General features: G+C 44.6%; 3 protein-coding genes across 3 annotated transcripts in view; 1 reads left to right on the top strand and 2 right to left on the bottom strand.

Moving 5' to 3' along the window:
• The window catches only part of SLC5A1 (solute carrier family 5 member 1), a 71,288-nt gene extending 69,114 nt beyond the window's left edge, over window positions 1-2,174 (bottom strand). The window contains exon 1 of the mRNA XM_019018692.2: window positions 1,910-2,174. Within this exon, the coding sequence (XP_018874237.1) occupies window positions 1,910-2,044 (135 nt within the window). The 5' untranslated portion in view covers window positions 2,045-2,174. The remainder of the gene's footprint in view (window positions 1-1,909) is intronic.
• A 3,196-nt stretch (window positions 2,175-5,370) lies between these two features.
• On the bottom strand, window positions 5,371-5,842 carry LOC101138607 (small ribosomal subunit protein eS17-like). The gene has a single exon (XM_055374314.2). It carries the CDS (start codon window positions 5,825-5,827, stop codon window positions 5,420-5,422), a length of 408 nt encoding a protein of 135 aa, XP_055230289.1. The 5' UTR covers window positions 5,828-5,842; the 3' UTR covers window positions 5,371-5,419.
• Window positions 5,843-25,828: 19,986 nt separating this feature from the next.
• LOC101137478 (small ribosomal subunit protein uS5-like) lies at window positions 25,829-26,755 on the top strand. Its single transcript, XM_055374313.2, has one exon. The coding sequence runs from the start codon at window positions 25,846-25,848 to the stop codon at window positions 26,725-26,727; it is 882 nt and encodes a 293-aa protein (XP_055230288.1). The 5' UTR covers window positions 25,829-25,845; the 3' UTR covers window positions 26,728-26,755.
• The last annotated feature ends 338 nt before the right edge of the window (window positions 26,756-27,093 follow it).

Raw genomic sequence — 27,093 nt, 5'->3', positions numbered from 1 at the left:
ACAGATACTTGAAACATGTAAACACCATTTAAAAAGTATAAACACCTACTAGACTGGCAGGGCTAAAATGAGATTGGTTAAGAGAACCGATATTATCAGAGATTGTCTGGGAAACAGGCAGTACTGTATAGCCAGCAGATGATGGGCTCACACCTTGGCTTCAGCACTTATAAGCTGGGGTGGGGTGGAAGGAGGAAGTCAGTCACAGTGGCAGAGTGCCTGGTACCATAAAAAATCAGGAGTCAAGAGATCTGAGTTCCAGGAACAATTTCATCTATTGTAACCTTAGGCAAATCACAACCACATGAGGCTTCAATTTCCTCTTCTGTAAAATGGGGATTAGCATTCTGGCCTTCCCTGTCTTGTGGCTTTTGTAAAAATATACTACCCACCTGACCACTGCTGCCCATTTTACTTAGAAGGATAAACATTGTTCAGAGCCCAGATCATACCATGGAAGGTAAATGACAATAGTAGTTTTTTTTAATCCTAGAGTCCATAAACAGCTTTCAGATTCACCTCTGCGTATCCTCACCACAACCATGCGGGAGTCATTAGAATAGATAAGAGTGTACCTATTTTAAAGTTGAGTAAACTGGAGGCTGAGGGAAGTTACCCAACGTTGCATGATTTGAACCATGTGAAAGCCAGTAGTGAACTTGAGTATCCCGGCTCCTAGTTGGTCAGTTTCCACTATGTCTGGGAAGCTGAGAGTATTGAGGAAAAGTCAGCCATACTGACCCCATGTGACACTTGGGAGGCATTCTGCCACATCTAGTTTCTACAACTCCTTTGGAAAAAAAAAAAAAAAACCACTTCCTTTTGTCCCTGAAAAAGCTCTGTGTCCACAGAAGTGTTCGTGCCTACCTTCCTCTCCTCTAAGTCAAAAGAGTTCAACACAATCACCAGCTGCTACAGCAGCCTCCCTGGGCTTATCACCTCCACCTCCATAACAATCGCGAGAATGGCTGGAACATCTGCAAACTTTTCATATATTTTTTGTAATTTTTTTATTTTTGTAGAGACAGAGTCTCACTATGTTGCCCAGGCTGATCTCGAACTCCTGGACTCAAGCAATCCTCCCACCTTGGCCTCTCAAAATGCTAGGATTACAGGAGTGAACCACCACAGTCGGTCCTGCACACTTTTAAAACATCTCCTCCTCTAGTTGGTGGGCGTGCCACAGTCTGTCATAAGTGAAATGCTCATGTTCCAGGTGGCTGAGAACAAGTTTCTCTGGTTTGTTGTGTCCCCAGAGTCCCAAAAGGAGACACACATTTCCCTCTCCCCAGTGCCAGGTCACCCCCAGGTCTTCCTCCTTCTCCTTTTCCACCCATCTTTCTCATCTCTAACTTGATCCAGCCCCTGGGATCCTCATGCACAAGGCCTCTGGGTTAGCCTCTCCCAGGAGTGGGGCATGGGTCAGCATCCCTCTGTCTGCCACCTCAGCATCCCCATCTCTGGAGCTGGCAGAGGCTGTGGCTTTCCCACTCCACACCATTTCTTTCCCATCTGAAACTGGATGACTAAAAGGTAGGACAGTAGTCACCTGCTAGAGGCTCATCTCCCAAGCCCCAGAGCCCTCCCTGTAGCTCTAAGCAGCCGCTTTCCTGCCCCTTACACTTTCCAGCGGTCTCTTCAAACCCCTACCTTCCTTCTCTGCTCACAGGCTCAGGTATCCTCCTTGGTCCTTCCTGGCAGGCTGCCCTGGGCACCCTTCTCACTTCTGCTCATCCTTGCTTGCCCTCCTCCCTTCATGCTGTGCCTCTGAGTGCTTCTAAAGTGCTTCCAAGTCATTTCCTCTCCTCTCCACCGACACTTAAGCCTACTGCCCCTTGCAGCTCAGCGAGGCCATTGCTCCTCCTCCGTGCGCACCCTCCCCACCCGCATCCCAGAACCCGCTGCATACCCACAGTCCGACGGCCATCACTACCACGAAGTAGATAACGATGATGGAGATATCGGCTGCATTGCGAATGAGCTCGTGGGTCTCAACAGGCCGGGTGACCGCGGTGGTCGTGGGGCTCCAGGTGCTACTGTCCATGGTGGCAGCGTTGCGTCCTTCCCTCTCGCCAGGGCCGCTAGCTCCTTATACGGCCTCCTGGTTAATGATCAGCACCGGGGGAGGGGACCTGGGACTTTGAGGGAGCAGGGCAGTAGCGCGGGGCCCCTGCGATGCCTTGCGGCTGCACCGTCAGGAAGCAGCTCCGGGCGTGGAGCCCAGGAAGGAGCACCCAGCTGAGCTGTTGGCTGGGGCAGCAGCCCGGCAGGTAAGAGCTGTCCTGCGAATGGGGAGGGGCCAGCCAGGGGGTGGTGCCCGCCTGGCACAAAGGCACACTGTACTCCCACAGCAGGCACCAGCAGCGCCACCGCACCTGCCCTTGCCAGAGCTGGAGTGGCTCCATTGAGGGAACAGGCCACCTGGGGCTAGGGGCCTAGAGGCTTCAGATCACCTGCCACCCATCCTTGAACTAGTCCCATGCCTTCTAAGGACTTGGCTTGTACGCTTGTAAAATGGGTGCAGCACTCTTCTGAAGAATCAGTCAAGTCTTGTTCTCCCTGGAGAACATTCTTGAGAGGACAGAGAGTTGCTGGGTGTCACTGGAAAAAAACCAGCACAATCCTAATCTCTTGGCCACAAGGACAGCCACCCACCCACCCACATTCCTGACTCCCCCTCCACGGCCTGCAGCCCCCAGGTCCACTGTTACCCCCACTGTAAAAAGGAAGAAACTGAGACTGGGGGAAGGGATCTCACCGGGAGCTATTTCCTTGCCCTGTCCCTCTCCCAGTATTGATGCAGGGCCCTCCAGAGGCAGCAGAAGGGAAGATACTAGAGAACCCTTTCCAAGGAGTTCATCAAACCCTGACCTTCCTGGGGACTCAGCTCACCCATCTGGAAACACATGTCTAAACAGCAAGCCAGGGCTGAGAACAGAGATGACCAAGAGAGGAGGCATGACTTGCCCAAGGTCATACAGGAAACCAGCAGCAGAGCTGGCCCTGCAGCCCATGCCAGGGTTCAGAGGGAGGGTTTTGGGGTATTCTCAGGGGCTGGCTCTAGAGGCCACAGAGCAGCCAAAAGTGGCTGTTCCCAAAGAGGGGGGCCTTGCTCTGATGGGGAGGTGCAGGGAGGCAGAGGACCACAGAAACCCTGCCAGGACTCTGGTCTGCCTCAGGCCCTCCCTGCCCACTGCTAGACAACCACCCACTGCCTAAATGTGAGCATCCTGTTCCTTTGCACTCAGTGCTTCAGAGGTCTGCCTCCCCTCCTTCCGTATCAGCAACTGTTCTTCCCACTGAAGCTGCAGACAAAGAATCATTATTTGGACAGCATCCCCACAGGTCTTCCCCATTTCCCCCACACATCCCCCAGGACTGCAAACTATATAAGGCTATGTCCTGGGGCCAGTATAATGCCTGCCCAAAGGAAGCAGGAATTCTTACGAGGAACCTGAAAGCAGAGGCTGTCTGCTGTGGATGCCTCCCAAGACTTAGAGCTCAGCTGTCAGCTGCAGCTTGGAGCAACTCGCCTTTTGCCTGTGTTCATTCATTCCTGCATTCAGCCAAGTTTTTTCACCTGAATGTATCCCAGGAAGAGTCCCTGCCCTTAGGAAGCTTCTGTTCTAGTCTGGAAGTGAACCCACCCACAGGAAAAGTCCAGCCCTGAACCCAGGTGCAGGTGCAGGCAGCCAGGCCATGCCAAGTTCCAAAAGTACAAGGCATAGAAAGTGAAGCGAGCAGGAGAGAGAACTGGAAGTACTAAAGGACTTCAAAGGAGGGACAGAGCCATTCTTTGATCTTTTAGGAGAGCCAAACATAAATGGGAAAAGAAAGGAAAGGATGGTGCCCAGGTAGAGGTCAGAAAATGCATCCATTCATTCATTCATTTATTCTTACAACAAAAGAGCAGCTTCTATGTGCCAGATCATATGTACCGACCCTGGAATACAGCTATGAAAAGACAGAGCTCTTGCCCTCACAGAGCTTCCTGATCAATGACAGAGATAGATCAGAATCAAAGATGAGACAACTACCTGTGAAATTACCATTGTGACACATGCTTTGAAGGAGAAATACTAATACCCCAAATGCCTACCAAGGAATTCAACCTGGGGATAAGGTGAGGTTAGAGTAAGTTCTGTGAAAGCTCTGGTTTGAGCAGGGACCTGAAAGAAAAGGAGGAATAGGCCAAGTAAGCTGGGAGTGAGGGACATTCCAGGAGATGACAAGCATGAGGAGTAAGGAAGGGGTTACAATATTTAGGGAGGGAGTAGCTGGGGCTACAAATAAACATATACAAAAAGCATGTCACCTGTAAGAAACTCCCTACCACAGTCATTCCCCAGGCTGCCTGGGGCCCTTTTGCCATCTCTCTTCCTCATTGGTCTCTTCTAAAGGCCGATTTCCCCTGAATGGATGCTTCTAGGAGAACACAGTGTGATGCCCACCTGCTCCCATGCAGCTGGCCTGAGCTGCTGGGTCACTGCTCACTGGTAGGATCCTGTTGGACTCTCTCTTGCCCTCATTGGTGCCAATCAAAACCAGGATCTGGTCACTAAAGGGGCCCTTGTTAGCAGAACACCCGAGAAAGAAAAAAGCCAGCCAGACACTCAGGCCACAGGAAAGATGAGGCTGATAAGAAAAGACAGAGCTGAGAGCAGGAAGCAGCCCCCTCCCTATCCAAGTATACATAGGTTTACAATCAGTGGTCAGACAAGGGTTCCACATTTAAAAAGAGATGCCCACAGAGCCACAGCCATACCTGACTGTCAGAAAAAGAACAAATATTCAAATGACTCTGAGGTCACTAGTGTCTACAGATGGCAGGGAGAACCCAGCATTATGCAGGGTAAGGACTCATCACTATGTGGGAACTGTCCTGTCTCCTCTTCCTCCTTCCACACTCATCTGTCCAGGACCCTTGGGGGTTCCACCTCTCCTACCAGCCTGGGAGCTTCTCCCCAGGAGACCCAATGGTACAATGTCCACCTCTCACTGGCTAAACTGTGCTTCTTGGCAAAGGACCCCACAGTGGAATGGCCAGCTCCTGAACTCTTGCCACACAAAGAAATCAACAGCCTAGGTGCAGAGGCTGTGAGTTTTGGGAAGTAAGGGGCTGAAGAGAGAACCTACTTGGCTAGTTTGATTCTCAGCTCAGCTACCAACAAGCAGTAGACCATTGACAGCTCACTTGGCATTCGCAGCCCTCTCTTTGAACATCTGTAATACAGCATTGACAGCAATGACTCTCTCAAATGATGGGTGTGAAGGGGCCTCATTGACAATGAGACACCAGCAAAGATGAGGGATGAAGAGAGCTGCTATAATTTTTTCTTCTTTCCCTTTTTTTTTTTTTTTTTTTTTTTTTGCTGTTGTGCCAGGTTTATTGAAAATAATACAGCACTGCAGAAAAAATTCAAACAGGTCCCCGAGGCATTTTGAAGTTCATCCCAACTGTAGGCTGAGTGACCTGCAGGTTGGACAGACTGCTGAAGTCCAAAAGCTTCAGCATTTCCTTAGTGTCAGGATCTACTTCAATTATCTCCTGATCCAAGGCTGAGACCTCAGGAACATAATTGTCTCTCCTTTCTCTCTCCTCCTCCTGCAGCTTGATGGAGATACCTCTTACTGGGCCTCTCTGAATCCATTTCATCAGGTGTGTGACATAGCCTGCTATCTTGTTGCGGAGCTTCTTGCTGGGGATAATGGCGATCTCCTTGCACACGCACTTGTTCGTGTGGAAGTCGTTGCCCAGGCATGTGTAGTACTTTTCTATGATGACCCGGGCCGCCTTCTTCACGGTTTTGGTGCGAACGCGGCACATGTTGGCGGGTCCTTGGTAAAAGAGCTCTTTCCCTTTTTCTCATTGGGAGTTCAGTTGTGGAAAGCCCAGAGAAGCAGGCTATCGATTAGCATACAGTCATGTGTCACTTAACAACAGGATATGTTCTGAGAAATGCGTCATAGGAAGTTTCACCCTTGTGGGAACATCACAGAGTGTCTTTACACAAACTAGATGGGATAGCCTACACACCTAGGCTGTATGGTCTAGCCTGTTGCTCCTGGGCTACAAACCTGTACAGCATGTTACTGTAGTGAATACTGTAGGAAACTGTAACACAATGGTAATGATTTGTGTATGTAAACCCAGAAAAGTTACAGTAAAAATACAGTATAAAAGAAAATAAATGGAGCCAGGAGCAGTGGCTCATGCCTGCAATCCCAACAGTTTGGGAGGCCAAGGTGGGAGGATTGTTTGAGCCCAGGAGTTTAAGACTAGCCTGGGCAACATGGTGAAACCCCGTCTCTGAGAAAGAAAAAGAAAGAAAGAAAGAGAGAGAGAGAAAGAGAGAGAAAGAAAGAAAGGAAAGAAAGAAGAAAGAAAGAGAACGAGAGAAAGAAAGAAAAAGAAAAGGAAGGAAGGAAGGAAAGAAGGAAGGAAGGAAGGAAAACTAGCTAGGCATGATGATGTGAAGGGAGGGAGGGAGGGAGCCTGGGAGGTCGTGGCTGCCATGAGCCATGATCACACCACTGCACTTCAGCCTGGGCAACAGAGCAAGACCCTGTATCAAAAAAAAAAAAAAAAAAGATAAAAATGGTACACTTGTGTAGGGCACTGACCATGAATGGAGCTTGTAGGACTGGAAGCTACTCTGGGTGAGTCAGTAAGTGAATGGTGAGTGAATGTGGTCTAAGACATTACTGTGCACTACTGTAGACTTTAAAAATACTGGACACCTAGGTTCACTAAATTTATTTTTAAAATACTTTTCCTTCTTGAATAATAAACTTAATTTGCTATAACTTTTTAACTGTACAAATCTTTTGTTTTACTTTTTGACTCTTCTGTAATAAGTTAGCTTAAAACACAAACACATTGTACCACTGTACAAAAATATTTTCTTTCTTTATATCCTTATTCTATAAGCTTTTTTCTGTTAATTTTTTTTTTTTACATTTTCAAGTTTTTGTTAAAAATGAAGACACAAACACACACATTACCCTTGGTCTACACAAGGTCAATTATCAATTCAATTATCTCCTGATCCACATCTTGCCCCACTGAAAGGTCTTCAGGGGCAATAACACACAAGGAGCTGTCATCTCCTGCGGTAACAATGCCTTCTTCTGAAATACCTTCTGAAAGACCTACCTGAGGCTGTTTTACAGTTAACTGTTTTTTTATAAGTGGAGTATACTATAAAACAATGAAAAAAGCATAGTAAATACATAAACCAGTAACATAGTCATTGGTTATCATTATCAAGTGTTATATACTATAGATAATTGTATATGTTATACTTTTTTAAAGTGCAAATGCACTTTTTTATTTTTTATTTCCATGGTTTTTTGAAGAACAGGTGGTATTTGGTTACACGAGTATGTTTTTTATTGGTGATTTGTGAGATTTTGGTACACCCATCACCCGAGCAGTATACACTGAACCCAGTTTGTAGTATTTTATTGCTCACCCCTCTCCCCGTCTTTCCCCTGTGTTCCCAAAGTCCATTGTATCTTTCTTATGCCTTTGCATTCTCATAGCTTAGCTCCCACTTATGAGTGAGAACATACAATGTTTGGTTTTCCATTCCTGAGTTACTTCACTTAGAATAATAGTCTCCAATTCCATCCAGGTTGCTGTGAATGCCATTAATTTCTTCCTTTTTATGGCTGAGTAGTATTCCATCATATATATATATACCACAATTTCTTTATACACTCGTTGGTTAATGGGTATTTGGGCTGGTTCCACATTTTTCTAATACTTTTATACGTCTGGCAGTACAATAGGTTTGTTTACACCACCATCATCACTGCAAACATGTGAGAAATGTGTCGTGCTGCCATACTACAACAGCTACAATGTCAGGAATTTTTCAGCTCCGTTATAATCTTATGAGATCACTGTTGCATGTATGGTCCATCATTGACAGAAACGTTGTTAGGTAGTACACAGCTATATTTGTTTCGTGTGGCTGCTGTAACATATTACCATCAACTCAGCGGCATAAGACAATAGAAATTTATTCTCTTATAGTTCTGGAAGGCAAAAGTATGAAATCAGTTTCACTGGGCTGAAAGCAAGGTGTTAGCAGAACCACACTACTGAGGTTCTAGGGGACAATCCTTCCTTGCCAGCTTCTAGTGGCTGCCAGCATGCCTTGGCTTGTACCATATCACTCCGATCTTTGCCTCTGTGGGGGCTGGTGGGTAAACATAACATAAAGGTTACCATAATAACCATTTTTAAGTGTACAGTTCAGTAGCATTAAGTACACTCACAATGTTGAGCAACCACCACCATCATCCATCTCCAAAACTTCCCCAACTGAAACTCTGTACTGTTAAATGCTTACTTCCCATTCCCCCTCCTCCCAGCCCCTGGAAACCACTGTTCTACTTTCTGCCTCTCTGAATTTGACCATTCCAGGTACCTCATATGAGTGGAGTCACAATTTGCCTCTTATCTTCACATCACCATCTTCTCTGTGTCTGTCTCCCTCCCTCTGCCTCTCCTTTATAAAGCCAGTTTTGATGGCATTTAGGGCCCATCTAGATAATCCAGGATGATCTCTCCTCATCTCAAGATTCTTAGTTTAGGCCGGGCATGGTGGCTCACACCTGTAATCCCAGCATTTTGGGAGGCCAAGGTGGGCGGATTGCCTGAGGTCGGGAGTTTGAGACTAGCCTGGCCAGCATGGCGAAACCCCATCTCTACTAAAAATACAAAAGTTAGCCGGGCATGGTGGCAGGTGCCTGGAATCCAGGTACTCTGGAAGCTGAGGCAGGAGAATCACTTGAACTCGGGAGGTGGAGGTTGCAGTCAGCCGAGATCGCGCCATTGCACTCCAGCCTGGGCAACAGAATGAGACTCCATGTGACAAAAAAAAAAAAAGAAAAAAAGATTCTTAGTTTAACCATATTTGCAAAGATTCTTTTTCAAAATACAGTAGCATTTACAGGTACCAGGGATTAGGACTTGATATCCTTGAGTGGCCATTATTCAGGCTATTACAATCAGACATCTGAATCGGGAAGGATTTGCTGGAGAAAGCAGAATTGGAGATGCTTTGAAGTGGGGGAAGGAGCTGCTGGAGGGGGTGAATCCAGGCCCAGGGGTAACAGCTGAAAAGTTACCAGGTAAAGAGAGGGGCCAGAAAATGAAACTATTGAGCTGGCCTCAGGCTACCCTGAGGAACTGATGTCTAGGCATGGGGGCAGTGAAGAGGGAAGATGGAAAGCTGAAAGAGACAAAGCGCTCCTGACCCTTCCTCTAAAGCTGAAGTCAATAAGAGGTTGACCTCTGGTGGGTCTGAGTCCCAGCTCAACCCCTGACATGCTGAGTGACCTTAGGCAAATCCTTTATGTCCTCTGAGTATCACCTCTACAGTGGAGATCAAATTTGATATAATAGAGGCTTACTTAGTGCCTGCCATGCATGTCAGCTTTGGATTGGAACCAGAACCCAGGTTACTGGAACTGCCTCATCCTCTAGACCTCAAATCCCAGACTGGCTTGAGAGAGGAGCCATGGGGTAAGAAGCTGCAAGACACCCAGCCTACCTTCCCCAGAGCCCTTCACAGGGAACTGCCTCAACACTGTCCTCAATCTGGGGCAACAGGAAGAATGTGTTGGCTGGAAGTCGGAGGCCTGGGTTCAAGAGCCGGTTCCTCTGGCCTTAGGCAAGTCATTTCCCTCTCTGAAACTGTCTCCACACCTGTCAAATTTGGCAGAATTTGACGAGCAGGTCTCTTAAGAAGGATCCTGGTGCCAATTCTGACTCTAACCAGGCTCTTGAAGCTCTCTGGGCCTCCATCTATTGTCTGTTTCACTGGGGACAATAAGCCCTGGATAGTTGCATGTCAACCTTACTTCATCCTAAGTTTCATCCCCTGCCATATCTGCCAGGCCTAGGGATGACATTTTCTATTACTCACCACCATTTCTAAAAGCACAAAGTGGGAACACAACCATTGCTGGTAGAGCAGCAAGCTTCTTCCTGGACACTTATCACCCAGTAGACTCAGCAGGGACCTCACAGTTGGGCACACTTGGCTGCAATTCTGGCTCACCCTCTCATTATCTAGGTAACCTCACAATACATTGTCTAACTTCTGAGGACCTCATTTGCAAAACGGAGATAATAACATCTAAGATAAATGAGAGAGCATATGGAAAATGTTGCAGCACACTGACAAGCACATATTTAATGCTCAATAAAATGATTCACTTTTATCTTTCTTATTATTGACACCTTATCTAGACTCAAAGATGGAGTCTTGAGCTGGGGCCCTGACCTCACAGAGCAGGAGACAGACACAAAAAAGAATATATGAACTATGTCTTGTGACAAGGGGTACAGTTTCAATCTTCACAATGACCCTATTGCTATCCCCATTTTACCGACAAGAGCACCGAGACTCAAAAGGGTTAAGTTACTTGACCGAAATCCCTCGGCTGGTAAAAGGCCAAGCTTGCGCTCAACTCCCTGTACCAAAGCCTGTACCACTAGTGCAGAGAGGAGGAAGAGGAGGGAATACAGCAAGGAGAAGTGAAGCCTTAGTCCCAATTCTGAGGCTACTCCAAAGCCAGCATCCCTCTAGCCCTTCTCCCACTTCACCTCCAGTTTGACACTTGGACCCAGCTGTATGAAAGTGAGAGGCATTTCAATGAGTCATTAATTATAAAAAATGCAGGCAAAAGTCAGCAGTGTAATGTAGGCATCATCGTCTGCCAAACACCTTGGTTTTTCTGAAAACTCAGAGGCCAGGATGAGAGCAGGTGGAGTGGGAAGGTTAGATGTCACTCAGCACCTGCAGAAGTCGTCTCTCTGTGAGCCATGTCTCAGTGTGACTGTTACCCCACAGACCTCAGCTCCCTCTGCAATGTAAGATGAGGCAGAGAAGCAGCTCCTGAGAGGAGGTGGCCCACAGGCCTGCAGGCACTGCTGAGGACCTCACCACGGCACTCACCTGTGAGCCTCATCCCCCACACTGCCAGCTGACCACTCTTCAGTCAACCTGCCAGTGAGGCTGGGATTCCAGGAACACAAAAACCAGGCCAGGCACAGTGGCTCACACTTGTAATCCCAGCACTCGGGGCTGAGACAGAAGGATCACTTGAGCCCAGGAGTTAGAAACTGCAGTGAGTTATGATGGCATCACTGTACTCCAGCCTGGATGAAAGGGCAGGACCTTGTAGAGTGATTAGTGTTTCTTGCTTCAGAGACAGGTGTGACCTCTTCAGAGGGTGGTGCCAGCCTCTGTAGGCCAAACTCCTGAATTGAGCAGGTAAAAACATGCTCCTGCCTGAGTTGGAGGAATGAAGGAACATCATCCAAAGGCCCAGTGTTACTTCCCATATCTTGGAATTATGGAACTGGGGCAGATGAGTGGATCATCTGAGGACACTGAGCCCAGGAAAGAGGTGAGGCTTACTCAAGGTCACAGGTCATGACAGTGGCAGAGAATCCCGGGGCTCTGCTTTCCACCACAGGTTCTCTCTCATTTGGCAAATAACACATCAAGCACCAGCTGTTTTCAGGGTACAATGGTGCTGCAACTTGCCTCTGTGCTCCTTATGTTGTGCCTTCTGTTTGGCTCTTCCAGTTTGCCCCTTCAAAATTCCAGGCACATAGTAGGAGCATGATTATTTATTAGTAATATTGGCTTATTAATTGGATTGTTATGTTATCGAGTTAATAAGCCCATATGTAATAGTTAATACTATTAATACTATTACATGCTAATGAGATAATTATATTATCCAATTAATAAGCCAATATTAGTAGTTAATACTATTCATACTATTACATACTAATGAGATAACATGGTATATGCTTAGCACAATGCATATGTTATATCATTAGTCATTACAATAAATTTGTGAAATAGATATTGTGACCCCCGTTTTACAGAGGAGAAAACTAAGTCTTAGAAAGGTTAATTTGTTCAAAGTTATACTACTAACAAGTGATAGATCTTAGACTCATACTTAGGTCTATCAGACTCCAAAACTCTCTTCAATAATTATTATTTTTATTTTTTAGAGACAGGGTCTTGTTCTGTTGCCCAGGCCAAAGTGCAGCGGCATGATCATAGCTCACTGTAGTCTTGAATTACTGGGCTCAAGTGATCCTCCTGCCTCAGCCTCCCAAGTAGCTGAGACTGCAAGTGTGCACCACCATGTCTGGCTAATTTTTAAAAGTTTTTGGAGAGATGGGGTCTTGCTATCTTGCTCAGACTGGTCTTAAACTCCTGTCCTCAGGCAATTCTGCTGCCATGGCCTCCCAAAACTCTGAGATTACAGGTGTGAGGCAACACATCCAGCCTCTGTTCAAGAAATTGTTGCTGAAAGAAAGAATGAATCAGTGAGCAAAAGGCACCATACTGGGCCTATGGGAAGCATTTGGACCAGTTGTTTATGTATTTTGCTAATGCATCCTGCTAGGTGAGGAAACAGGTACATAAATACTAAGGCCTAATATAGATCCACCCATAATAGGGTCAGAATAGTGCTTTGAGGGTCCAGAGAAGGGAGCAATTTCTTCCATTGGGAGTGGAGTGTGAGGAAGTTTAACGGGGTGAGAGGGCATTTGAACCAAGCCAAGTAGGATTCGGACAGGTAAAGGTGGCAGATGGGGCAGTGGGCAAGGTAGTCCCGCAAACTCATTGGAAGAAACAGCACTGATGAAATTCAGGAGAAGGGAGATCCTGGGGCAACCAGTCCAGCTGAGCTGGACTAAGGATGTGTGAGGAGAGGAGGTGGGGGGATGGGAAGCCAGAAACAGGTTGGCACCAGGTGGTGGAGGACCTTGAATATCAGGCTGGGGCCTTTGGGTTTTCTTCAGTAGATGTGGGGAGCCCCTGACAATTTTGGGTCAGAGAGTGACATGGCTCATTATGCCAGATGGAGTGAAGGAAGGAGAGACTTGGAGGAGGGAGACCAGAAGAGACTGTTGCAGTAATCCAGGGAGGGATGATGTGGCCTGGCCTAGAAGAAGCATTCTGAAGGAATACTCCATGGGGTCCAGAAATTGGCTAAGGGATGAAATGCGTGCAAGAGTCAAAGAAACAGCATGGGGTCAGAAGGCCTGAGTTCTGATTCCAGCTGAGTCACATGGCCTCCCTGGGCCTCCCTGTCCCACTTGTGAAAGGTAGGGGATGAGTTATGCCATGTTTAGTGGCTTTTCCAGGGATTATGTTCAAAGTACTCTCTAATTTCCTGGTCTTCAAAAGATGCTGAGCGAGTTGTGACTGAGGCAAGCAGATTTTGGAGGTGCAGACCAGCTGGCTTCCTTGGGGTGGTGAGCTGATTCTGAGCTCCTCTGTGAGGTAGCTGAGTATCCGTGTATAGTGTTACACATGGATAGTCAGGAAACTGCAATAACCGTGTTAGCTACTCTGCTCCCTTAAGCGTTTTTTGCAGCAGAGGTATGTTGGCATGACTTAGGTTATTGCCTAAATTGTGTATCTCCAGAGAGGGGAGTGTGCAGCTTCTCGACTTCTCAAAGTACCAACTCACTAGTCGATAAGGCTCAAGTTATGGGACTTGCAAAGGATCACAGAGAAAGATCTAAAGTGTCAGAAATCTAGAGAACTCCCCGGAGTCTTCTCTCAGTTCCTCCACCCACAGGCTGTCAAGGCTTCAGGTTCCATCCAGAATCTGAGTCTGACACAGCTGGAGATGTGGCGAGAGGCCCCAGTAGCATGATGCAGGAACCCCAGAAGCTTAAAGGCCAATGGGCTGAGGAATTAGGAAGATGGTGGAGGCAGGTTGCTGAGAAGCAGAGAGGGGAGGGGACTTGTTAGGGTGACACAGTGAGTCAGGTGAAACAAGGACTGGAAGCCAGAGTTTTGAGTTCTTTCTCAGATGTTTCTTTATTCTTTCCCCAAGGACACCCTCTCTGGGCATATATATACACATATGTGTGTATATGTATGTGTATATGTATATGTATGTATATGTACAGAGTGACACCCTGTCTCAAAAAATACATGTAAATATATACACATATGTAAATAAATATATATGTATATATGTAAAAAATATACACATATACATATACACACACACACACACACACACATATGTCTCACTTTGTAGCCCAGGCTAGAGTGTGAACACCACTCACTGCTGCCTCAACCTCCTAACCTCAAGTGATCCACCCACCTCAGCCTCCCAAAGTGCTGGGATTATAGGCATGAGCCACCACACCTGGCCAACACATATTTTTAATGTGCATTTATGAGCAATGGGTTCAAAATCTAGTTATGTCCTTCATTAGCTGTGCGATATTGGGCGAGTTACTTAATCTCTCTAAATCTCAGTTTCCTTATCAACAAACTGAGGATGACAGCACCTATGTCATAGGGGTATTGTGAGGATTAAAGGAGATAATGTGTGCAAAGCACTTCCTGCAACGCTGTATAAATGCTAGCAAGGAATTGATTAATGATAGCTCTTTTATTCTTCTTCTAACAATGGTCTCTCAGAGAACCATTGCTTTGGTCTAAGAGAGAGAAGGTTTGGTGCAAAGTCCGGAACTTCACCCTCTTACCTGGACCTGCTCCACTGTCCTGTATACTTTGTTTCCTTCCCTCACAACTTTGGACTTGTCCTGGCTCTGACTGTCCCTTAACACCCACACACCCAGACACACACAAAGTGGCAAATTGAGAGTGCTTCAAGCCACCTTCAGGTCATGTAGGCATTTTTTTGGAAGGAGGTTTCTAAAGACAGTCCCTCTCATACTGCCTGTCCTTGGGAGGGGGCTCCAAAGTGATTTTCAGGGTACCCAAGATACCTCTTTTTTTCCCAGTTTTAGGATAGCCAACTCCCTTGTTTAATACCTTCCTTTTAGAGTGCTTTCTTCCACACGGTGAGGGCCCCTTGTTCTCCCAGCCCTTCTATGGGCATAACAGTCATACTCCTTCCCCCTTGAAGAGAACAGCACACATTCTAAACTCTTCCACATCTTCCACCTTCCTTTGAGCCTCACCTGAAGATAGATAAGTAAAGATGATTGCTGGCACTTGATGCATGGGGAAACTGAGTCCCAGAGACTTGAAGTGACTCGTCCAAGGACACAAAGCAAGTTACTAGCAGACTCAGGACTTAATTCCAGAAATCTTGATTCCTAGTCCAGTGTTCTGGCCTTTATATTCCTGGAAGAATTGCTATGGCTAGATTAATTGGCATCCAAGGACTTTAATCACACAGTCTTAGGTCTGTCTCTACAACCTTCATTCTCATTCCCTTCATGCTTCCCCCTCAGGGGCCTTTGTACTTGCCCTTTTATCTAGGAGGCCTTTCTGCCAGAAATCCATGTGGCTCAATTAATTCTTCTTTCCTTTGACACCATCAGGAAAGACCCTCCTTGGTCACCTTTCTTCTTCCTGGCCCTCTTTATCTCCTTATTCTGCTTTATTTTCCTTCCTAACGCTTATTATTGCCGGACATATCATGTTCTTATTTGCTTGCTTTTTAAAACCTATCTTTCACAATTAGAATCAGAATAGGGACTGTTTTCTTCACTGCTGTACCTCTAGTGCCTAGAGGAGCATGTGTGGCACTTAGATGTCCAATAACTGTTTATTGAGTTGTATGAACATATAGTAAATATCCATCCAAACTGGACCATTCAGGTTCCCCTGCCTTTGCCCAAGCATTCTTTCTGTCATGTCAGAAAGGCTTTATATATTAAATGGGCATTTTACTGTTGCTTCCTCTGTAAAGCCTTTCTTGGTTCTTCAAAGATAATGCTGGAAGCGGTGTACACACCTGTAATCCCAGCTACTCAGGAGGCTGAGATGGGAGGATTACTTGAGCAACCCTCAAGTAGCTGGGATTACAGGTGAGCTTGAGGCTGCAGTGAGCTACTATCCTGCCACTGTACTCCAACCTGGGTGTGACAGAGTGAGACCCCATCTCTCTCTCTAAAAAAAAGAAGATGATACTGCTAAACGCGTTAAACTCAGAATACAAAATCACCTGCTACTGTCATCTCCCATCTACACCTGTACTATGGAGGTGTACATCTCTGTATAATGCATTATAAAAATTGCAGCCTTGAACTGGTAAGCCAAATGTCAAGTTACCCTCTTGTTGAATGAAAAAAAAAGAAAGAAAAAAAAGAAAAAAACAAACCAAAGCAAAACTTGCCAGTAGAGTCACCTCTTGTTTCACAGATAGCCTCTTTGACATCCAGCATTATAAAGAATGGTTAGATATGAGTTCTGCCCAAATTCACTTGTTTTTTTCTAATTATGCCTGAAATATATTATTTTATTTGGAAAAAAACCCGAGGAGGCAATATAGATAAGCCAAAAATAAAAAAGTTTTATTATTTTAAAAAATGTTATGGGGTCTTGCTATGTTCCAGGCTGGTCTTGAACAACTGGCCTCAAACAATTCTCCTGCCTTGGCCTCCCAAAGTGCTAGGATTACAGGTGTGAGCCACCATGCCTGGCTGAAAGTCTTATTCTTAAAACCATATTTTAGAAATTGTCACTGTTAACATTTGGAATATATGTTCTTTCAGACTTTAAAATATATAAAATAAAAGGCCGGGCACGGTGGCTCATGCCTGTAATCCCAGCACTTTGGGAGGCCGAGGCAAGTGGATCACCTGAGATCAGGAGTTCGAGACCAACCTGACCAACATGGCGAAACCCCGTCTCTCTATTAAAAATACAAAAATTAGCCAGGCACGGTGGTGGGTGCCTGTAATCCCACCTACTCGGGGGCTGAGACATGAGAATAGCTTGAACCCGGAAGGCAGAGGTTGCTGTGAGCCGAGATCGCGCCATTGCACTCCAGCCTGGGCAACAGAGCAAGACTGTCTCAAAAAACAAAGAAACAAATATATAAAATATAATATAGCTATATATTACATACATTAATAATAAGTATCACATATTTGCAAAATTGGATTGCACTGTACATTGAATTTTGTAGATCTACAACATATTTTTAAATGACCACAAATTATTCTAGCATATTGATATATTTATATTTACTTAATAAATTCTGTATTTTGGGACGTTTAGGGCAGCTAGAGGTATTATTGTAGATATTGCTGAGATGAATGTCCCTCTAACACTAATCTATTTTCTTATGTGAAATTCCTAATACAGAATGTTAATCAAAGGGCTTGATTATTTTTAAGACTGATATATGTCATCAAACTGCCCTGTGGGGTGACTGTCCCAGATGACACTCATTTTGATGGAATTTTTTTATTGTGGTAGAATATATATAAGATAACATTTACTATTCTAACCATTTTAAAATTCAGTGGTATTAAGTACATTCACATTGTGCAATCATCATCAGTATCTATCTACAGAACTTTTCCATCATTCTAAATTGAGACTCTCTACCCATTAAGCAATAACTCTCTGTTCTCCCCTCCCTTCAGTCCCTGGTAACCACTATTTGACTTTCGGTCTCTATGAATTTGCCTGTTCTAGGTATCTTATATAAGTGGAATCATACCAATTTGTCTTTTCTTTTTTTAGGCTGGGTGCAGTGGCTCATGCCTGTAATCCCAGCGCTTTGGGAGGCTGAGGTAGGCAGATCACGAGGTCAGGAGTTTGAGACCAGCCTGGCCAACATGTTGAAACCCCATCTCCACTAAAAATACAAAAAATTAGCTGGGTGTGGTGGTGGGTGCCTGTAATCCCAGCTACTCGGGAGGCTGAGGCAGGAGAATCACTTGAACCCGGGAAGTGGAGGTTGCAGTGAGCCAAGACCTTGCCACTGCACTCCAGCCTGGCAACAGAGTGAGATTCCATCTCAAAAAAAAAAAAAAAAAATTGTCTTTTTGTGTCTGGCTTATTTCACTGGGCCTAATATCCTTAAGGTTCATCCATGTTGTAGTATCTGAATTTCCTTCCTTTTTAAGGCTAATATTCTATTGTATGTATATACCACATTTGTTTAGCCGTTCACCTGTCAGTGGACATTTGGATTATTTCCACCTCTTGGCTATTGTGAATAATGCTATCTTGAACATGGGTATACAAACATCTGTTTGAGTTCCTGCTTTCAATTCTTTTGAGTATATATACCCAGAAGTAGAATTGCTGGATACTATAGTAGTTCTATTTTTAATTTTTCAAGGAACTGCCATACTGTTTTCCAGAGTGGTTGCACCATTTTACAATCTCACCAGCAGCATACAAGAGTTCTAACTTTTCCACATGCTCACTAACACTTGTTGTTTTCTATGGTTTTTTTTTTTTTAAATAGCCATCCTAGTGGGTATAAAAAGGTATCTAATTGTGGTTATGATTCACATTTCCCTAATGATTAGTGATGCTAGCATCTTTTTGTGTGATTTTTAAAGAATTATTTTAAATATTTGCCAACCTGATACTGTCCACGTTTCAGTTTGGTTCAGTTCAGTTCACTGCAATTTAGTTCACATGTATTTTCACCAACAGAGTTGTCATTCTTCTCAAAGAACACCTGGGGAGGCCGAGTTAGAGGATCGCTTGAGCCGAGGAGTTTGAGACCAGCCTGGGCAACATAGACATGGGCAACATAGACTCATCTCTACCAAAAATTTAAAAATTAGCTGGGCCTGGTGGCATGTGCCTGTAGTCTCAGCTACTGGGGAGGCAGAGGTGGGAAGATCATTTGAGCCCAGGAGGTCCAGGCTGCAGTGAGCCTTACTCATGCCACTGCACTCCAGCCTAGGCAACAGAGGGAGACTCTGTCTCAAAACAAAACAAAACAAAACAAAATACCTGGAGACAACCTGAATGCCCATATGTAGGTAAATGTCACAATCAACTATTGCACATATATACCATGGAATACTAGTGGCCACTGGAAAAAAAAATGAGGCAGTTATCAATATACAGGAATGTTTTCCTCAGTATATAGCTGTGTGGGTTTTGTTGTTGTTGTTTGAGACAGGGTCTCCCTCTGTCACCCAGGTTGGAGTGCAGTGGTGTGATCTTGGCTCACTGCAGCCTTGGTCTCCCGGGCTCAATCGATTCTCCCACCTCAGCTTCCCAAATAGCTGGGACCAAAGGCACACACCACCATGCCTGGCTACTTTTTTTTTATTTTTTTGTAGAGCTGGGGTTTCTCCATGTTGCCCAGGCTGGTCTTGAACTCCTGAGCTCAGGTGATCCACCTGCCTCAACGTCCCACAGTACTGGGATTACAGGCATGAACCACCACACCCAGTCTGGTGAGTTTTGACAAATATACCCACATAACCACCATCTCAATCAAGATGTAGAACATTGACAGAACGCTAGAAAGTTCTCTCATACCCCTTTGCAGCCAATCATCCCTCTCCTGCCTCCCACAACTACTCTGTTTTCTATCACCATAGACTAATTTGTTTTGCCTGTTATAGAGCTGCATATAAATGGAATAATACAGTGTGTACTCTTTTATGTTTGACTTATTTTCTCAATTCAGTATCTACGAGATTCATCCACATTGTATGCATCAGTAGCTTGTTCTGTTTTTTAATTGATGAGTAGTATTCCATTGAGTTGATACACTACATTTTGTTTGTCCACTTACCTGCTAATGAACATTTGGGTTGTATCTACTTTCTGGCTACTTGGAATAAAACTGCTATGAACATTGGTGTACAAGTCTTTTGTGGATATGTGTTTTCATTTTTCCTGAGTAAACACTTAGGAGTGGAAAGGCTGAGTCATAGGGTAGATGTAAGTTAAGATTTAGAAGAAATTGTAGGAGTTTTTTTTTTAAATAATGTTTTGTTTTATTTTTATTTTTGATAAAATAGAGCTGAGGTCTCACTATGTTGCCCAGGCTGGTCTCGAACTCCTGGGCTCAAGTGATCTGCCCAGCTCGGCCTCCCAAAGTGCTAGGATTACAGGCGTGATGAACAATGTTTTTAGAGATGGCGGAGCATTGGATTAGGAACCCAGAGACCAGGGCATAAACGTGGACAAGTCACTCTTACTCCTTGGGTCTCAGTTTCCTCACTGCAGAATGAGGGGATTGGTTGAATGCTCTTAACCCTTTTAAGTGTGAAGAGTCTGTTATTCTTGGAGGTTGTAGAAATCCAAAACCTGATGTATGCCTGACTCAGGTATTAAAGGAACTGGCCCTCAAGGACCCTCACCAGCAGCTACCTGTGCTCAAGAAGTACAAGCAGTTCTCCCATATCAGGCATGTATGGGGGTAATCACAATGTTAATAACAGTTGCAGTATAAAGAGGCCTTTGCCCCATAGAACCCATACCCTTTCCACATGGAACAATGACTTTGGAGTATACTTTGCACTGAAGGAAGCCATTGCAGACCAGGTGCTTTCTCAAGGACTAGGAGTGGGAAGCAAGCAGTGAGTGACTCAGGATGAGTCAAAACAAGAGATTAAACTGAGACCCAGGATGACTTCTGTTTGGAAAGCACAGAAAATGGGCCTTGCAAGTGGTCTTCCATTAAAAATGAGGCTTGGCTGAGCGCAGTGGCTCATGCCTGTAATCCCAGCACTTTGGGAGGCCAAGGCAGGAGGATTGCTTGAGGCCATGAGTTCAAAACCAGACTGGGCAACATAGCAAGACTGTCTCTACAAAAAGTAAAAAATAAAAAAATTAGGTGGGCATGGTGGCACACACCTGCAGTCCCAGCTACTTGGGGGGCTGAGGTGGGAGGATCACTTGAACCTGGGAGTTTGAGCCTGCAGTGAGCTATGATTCTGCCACTGCACTCCAGCCTGGGTGACAGAGCCATACCCTATCTCTAAGAAAAAAGGGGGAAAAAAAAGTCCCTGTGCTGGGACTCACAGCCTAAGCCCATATAAAAAAATCTCAATTTGACTTCTTTGCTCTTTTCAAGCACAACCCTGAATCATCTTCTCTCTCCCATCAGCAATTTATATCTCAGTAAGGATCTATTCCTCTTTACCCCTACCCATCAGAGCCAAACTGAAGCTGGAGTTCAATCGGCAGCCCCTTTTCCAATAATAGAATCACTCCAAAGACAGAGATTTTACGATTTCATATTTGGATAATCATGGCTTTAGAACTGATGGCTTTTCATCTCAGACTTTTATTCTGTGTTTTGGAGTTGATAATTGTGTACGTGTCTAAGTGGGCATATATTTATAGGAGTGTTTATATATGTGTTTGTGTGTATATGGTTCCATTTTCATGTGTGTTATATAATACTGAAATCAAAGTTAATTGGATACATTAGGCTACGCCCCAGGCTGTTGATTGTTGCTCTTTTTCATTCAAGGTAATGAGAATGACACTCCTCTTTTCTTACTTCCTGGTAAGATTTCCCAAACTTGGAAAAACCCTGTTGAGGAGTTTGACTAAGACCCTTAGAAAATCCCAGGGATCAGGGACAGTTGACAGTGAATTCAGTTCTTTTCCCTATTCCCAAACAGAAGATCATTCTCTGAGTATCTGCCTTAATGCTTTGTCTTACCATTTTTCATGTCTCAGCAGGGACAGATGAACCATCATTCAGAAAGGTGTGTGTGCATGCGTATTTATTTATAATGACTCCTACATAATAGTTTCTGTAGGTAGAGGATGAAATAGTGTTAATTAGTACTGAAAGGTCTTTCCATTGGCTGTGACTATGATGATTAGAAAGTAGATGTAGGAGAGGAAAGCCAGTTTTGTGGTTCAGTTATCATTATGCTCATAAACATTGACTGCATTATGAAGTCCATTTCCTTTGCTGTACTTTAAGCCCAGAATAGGTAACAAAACCAAACAGACTGCAGACCTGGGTTTCAGCCCTAGCTGTCCCACCAAGTCTGTGGTTATCTTGGCCAAGGCCTGTTCTTTCTCTGGGCTTCAGTTTCTTACTGATAAACTGTAAGGTCTTTCTCCATTAGATTGTTTACCCCTATACATTTGCATCTTGCTATCTATAGCACCTGGAAGTGTCAGGCATACATGAGTCACTCAAGATGTATTTGTGGAGTCAGTGAATGTATTATGGAGTCAAGCTAGAAGATTGCTAAGGTCCCTTACTGCTTGGATAGCCAGTGATCCTAGAGTCGTGTTCGTTCTTCTTCTTTTCCTTTTTATCATTTTTCCCCTCCATTCCTCCTACCATCTATTGATGCAGTAAATAATACATTCACATGGTTCATAAGGTACATAGGCATAGAGAGAAAGCCTCTCAGTCATCCAAATTTTTTCCCTGAAAGCAATCAATTTTGTCAATTTCTTGTGTATTCAAGAGATTTTTAAATGTACATACAAGCAAATATGTACCTATATTCTTCCTCTACCTCCTCATGTTCTACACTAATGTTAGCATACTATATGTTGCTTTGCACACTTAACTTTTTTTTTTTTTTTTTGAGATGGAGTCATCACCCAGGCTGGAGTGCAGTGGCGCAATCTCAGCTCACTGCAACCTCTGCCTCCTGGGTTCAAGCGATTCTCCTGCCTCAGCCTCCCAAGTAGCTGGGACTACAGGCGCATACTGCCACGCCTGGCTAATTTTTGTATTTTTAGTAGAGATGGGGTTTCGCCATATTAGCTAGGCTGGTCTCGAACTCCTGTCCTCAGGTGATTGGCCCGCCTCAGCCTCCCAAAGTGCTGGGATTGCAGGCATGAGCCACTGCGCCTGGCCACACTTTACTTTTTGAATCCAACAAACTATCTTTGAGATCAATCCATATCAATACACAAGCGTTTTCCTTTTTAAAAATAGCTGGATCGTATTATTCAATTAAATGGATATATTGTAATATATACTAGTGCTTTATGGATGGATACTTATATTGTTTCTAATCTTTTTCAATTACAAGTAGTACCATAATAAATAACTTCGAGTGTAGGTCATTTTGCCCTTACGTGAGCCAATCTATAGCATAAATTCCTTTTTTTTTTTTTTTTTTTTTGAGATGGAGTTTTGCTCTTGTCACCCAGGCTAGAATGCAGTGGCGCAGTCTTGGCTCAGGGCAACCTCCACCTCCCAGGTTCAAGTGATTCTCCTGCCTCAGCCTCCGACGTAGCTGGGACTACAGGCACACACCACCACAGCGGGCTAATTTTTGTATTTTTAGTAGAGATGGGGTTTCACCATGTTGGCCAGGCTGATCTCAAACTCCTGACCTCAGAAGATCCACCCACCTTGGCTTCCCAAACTGCTGGGATTACAGGCATGAGCCACCATGTCCAGCCTGTAGCATACATTCTTAGAAGTAAAATAGTTAGGTCAAAGGATATGTGAATGTATAATTTTTTAAAAATGAACTTTATTCTTTTAGAGCAGTTTTAGGTTCAGAGCAAGATTGAGTGGAAAGTAAAAAGAGTTCCCATATACCCCTGCCGACCCCATGCCCTGCCTCTCCCACTATCATCCAACATTAGCGTGGTACCTTTGACAATTGATAAATCTACATTTACGCTTCGTTATCACCCAAAGTCCATAGTTTAGATTAGGGTTCACTCTTGCTGTTGTACATTTTATGAGTTTTGACAAACGTACAATGACATGCATTCATCATTATAGAATCATGCACAATGTAGCTTTTCTTCCCTAAACATCCTCTGTGTTCTGTCTATTCACCCCATCCTCCCCACTTAGCCCCTAGCAACCACTGATCTTGTTACTGCCTCTGTAGTTTTGTATTTTCCAGAATGTCATATAATTGGAATGATGTAGTATGTAGCCTTTTCCAGTTGGCTTTTTTCATCTAGTAATATGCATTTAAGGTTCTTCCATGTTTTTTCGTGGCTTGATAGACCATTTCTTTTTAGCACTGAATGATATTCTGTTGTATGGATATACCATAGTATATTTATCCACTCACCTGCTGAAGGACATTTTGCATTTTGGTTGCTTCAAGTTTTGGCAATTATCAATAATGCTGCTATAAATATTTATGTGCAGGTTTTTGTCTGGACATAAGTTTTTAACTCATTTACTAAGGAGCACGATTGCTGGATTGTATGCATAGAAAGACTGTGTTTAGCTTTGGAAGGAACTGCCACACTTTTATTCAAAGTAGCTGTACCATCTTGCATTCTCACAGTGGATGAGAGTTCCTGTTGTTCTACATCCTTGCCAACATTTGGTGTTGTCAAGTTTTAGATTTGGGCCATTCTAATAGGTGTATAGTGGCATCTCATTTTTGTTTTAATTTGTAATTCTCTAATTACATAACATCGAGCATCTCCCCATATGTTTATTTGCCATCTATATATCTTTGGTGAGGTGTCTAGACATTCAGATTTTTGCTCATTTTTAAATTAGGTTGTTAATTTTATTATTGTTAAGTTTTAAGAGGTTTTTTGCATATTTTGGATAATAGTCATTTGTCAGGTACATATTTTGCAAATATTTTCTCCCACTTTGTGCCTTATCTTCTCATTCTCTTGATATAATTTTGATAGATGTTCTCAAATTACTGTTACAAGTGGTACCAATTGATGCTCCCCACAGTGATTGTGTGAGAGTACATGTTTCCTCTCACAACGTAATGTGTCATCAATTTGTTTATGATATTTTCCAGTCTAGTAAGTAAAAAATAGTATCCCACTGTAGTTTTGATTGCATTTATCTTATTAGAGAGAGATTTGGTATATTTCAATATGTTTGTGTGCCATTTGTATTTCCTTCAATATAAGCTTTATGTTTTCTTTCCTTTTTCTGCTGAGATTGGTTCTTATAGTTGCCATGGATGGTGAGACTATGTTTGAGCAAATCCTGTGGGCCAGTTCAGCACAGAGCTCAATATCCTCAAGATCTCCTCTCTCTGCACTCTTCATTTATACAAGCTTCTTTGGCATTTGTACTCATTCACTGCCAGTATCCTCTGTGGTGCAAGCTCCTGAATTTTCATTGATACTGTTTATGTTCTTTTGACTAATGTTCCAGTTGTTCTATATTTGGTACTCAATGTGGTTTTACCCAACATGAGTCACTCTCTTCTTTCCCAGGGTTATCACACAGGGAAACCCCATTCTCCGTAGTCAGCAATACCTTAAGTTCTAGTACACAATCCTTTTACTGACACATGCCAACTGTGATCATGAATTATCAGAGTTACTCATCTTTATAAATATTTTGAAACTCCTTTTAACTCACTACTACTGCCATTGTTACAATGGGATCACTGTTACCTCACAGTATCTCTGATGCCTGGTGTGTCATACATGTGAAAAGTATCACATCCAGGACAGGAAACAGCTCTCCTAATTCTCGGTTCGGAGTGCTTTCATTTATCTATCCATCTATTATTCATCTACCCATCCATCCATCCATCCATCTACCTACCCATCCATTCATTTATCATCCATCCATGTAACCATGTATCTGTCCATCCACCCACCAATTCTGTGATTACCTTGCTTTCAAAAAGGACTAAAAATCCCTATGCACCCATGTTCATAGCAGCATTATTCACAATAGCCAAAAGGTGAAAGCAACCCAATTGTCCATCAACAGGTGAATAGATAAGCAAAATGTGGTATATACATAAAGTGGAATATTATTCAGCCTTAAAAAGGAAGGAAATTTGGACACATGCTTTAACATGGATGCCGGACGCGGTGGCTTATGCCTGTAATCCCAGCACTTTGGGAGGCAGAGGCGGGCGGATCACGAAGTCAGGAGATCGAGACCATCCTGGCTAACACGTTGAAACCCCGTCTGTACTAGAAATACAAAATATTAGCTGGGCATGGTGGCAGGTGCCTGTAATCCCAGCTACTCAAGAGGCTGAGGCAGGAGAATGGCGTGAACCCGGGAGGCAGAGCTTGCAGTGAGCCAAGACCGCGCCACTGCACTCCAGCCTGGGTGATAGAGTGAGACTCCATCTCAAAAAAAAAAAAAAAAAAAGCTTCTTTTCCGAGAAAACACCAAATGGCGGATGACGCCGGTGCAGCGGGGGGGCCCGGAGGCCCTGGTGGCCCTGGGATGGGGAACCGCGGTGGCTTCCGCGGAGGTTTCGGCAGTGGCATCCGGGGCCGGGGTCGCGGCCGTGGAAGGGGCCGGGACCGAGGCCACGGAGCTCGCGGAGGCAAGGCCGAGGATAAGGAGTGGATGCCCGTCACCAAGTTGGGCCGCTTGATCAAGGACATGAAGATCAAGTCCCTGGAGGAGATCTATCTCTTCTCCCTGCCCATTAAGGAGTCAGAGATCATTGATTTCTTCCTGGGGGCCTCTCTCAAGGATGAGGTTTTGACGATTATGCCAGTGCAGAAGCAGACCCGTGCCGGCCAGCGCACCAGGTTCAAGGCGTTTGTTGCTATCGGGGACTACAATGGCCACGTCGGTCTGGGTGTTAAGTGCTCCAAGGAGGTGGCCACCGCCATCCGTGGGGCCATCATCCTGGCCAAGCTCTCCATCGTCCCCGTGCGCAGAGGCTACTGGGGGAGCAAGATTGGCAAGCCCCACACTGTCCCTTGCAAGGTGACAGGCCGCTGTGGCTCTGTGCTGGTACGCCTCATCCCTGCACCCAGGGGCACTGGCATCGTCTCCGCACCTGTGCCTAAGAAGCTGCTCATGATGGCTGGTATCGATGACTGCTACACCTCAGCCCGGGGCTGCACTGCCACCCTGGGCAACTTCGCCAAGGCCACCTTTGACGCCATTTCTAAGACCTACAGCTACCTGACCCCCGACCTCTGGAAGGAGACTGTATTTACCAAGTCTCCCTATCAGGAATTCACTGACCACCTCGTCAAGACCCACACCAGAGTCTCCGTGCAGCGGACTCAGGCTCCAGCTGTGGCTACAACATAGGGTTTTTATACAAGAAAAATAAAGTGAATTAAGCGTGAAAAAAAAAAAATGGACGAACCTTGAGGACATTATGCAAAGTGAAATAAGCCAGTGATGAAAGAACAAATACTATGTGATTCCATTTATAATAGGTACCTAGAGTTAGTCAGATTCATAGAGACAGAAAGTAGAATGGTGGTTACCAAGGGCAACTGGGGTAGGGTGGGGGTGGGAGATTGGGGAGTTATTGTTTTCATAAGTATTGTTTAAACAGTACAGAGTTTCCATTTTGTGAGATGAAGGGAGTTCTGTGGATGGGTGGTGGAGATGGTAGCACAACAGTATGAATGTATTTAATGCCACTGAAGTGGATACTTGATGGTTATG

This window comes from Gorilla gorilla, chromosome 23 (assembly GCF_029281585.2).
Source record: "Gorilla gorilla gorilla isolate KB3781 chromosome 23, NHGRI_mGorGor1-v2.1_pri, whole genome shotgun sequence".
Lineage (NCBI taxonomy): Eukaryota > Metazoa > Chordata > Mammalia > Primates > Hominidae > Gorilla > Gorilla gorilla.
This window is presented reverse-complemented; position numbering and strand designations above follow the sequence as displayed.

Coding starts and splice junctions, on each gene's coding strand:
- LOC101137478 (XM_055374313.2), top strand. CDS start 25,846: ATGGCGGATGACGCCGGTGCAGCGGGGGGGCCCGGAGGCCCTGGTGGC.
- LOC101138607 (XM_055374314.2), bottom strand. CDS start 5,827: ATGTGCCGCGTTCGCACCAAAACCGTGAAGAAGGCGGCCCGGGTCATC.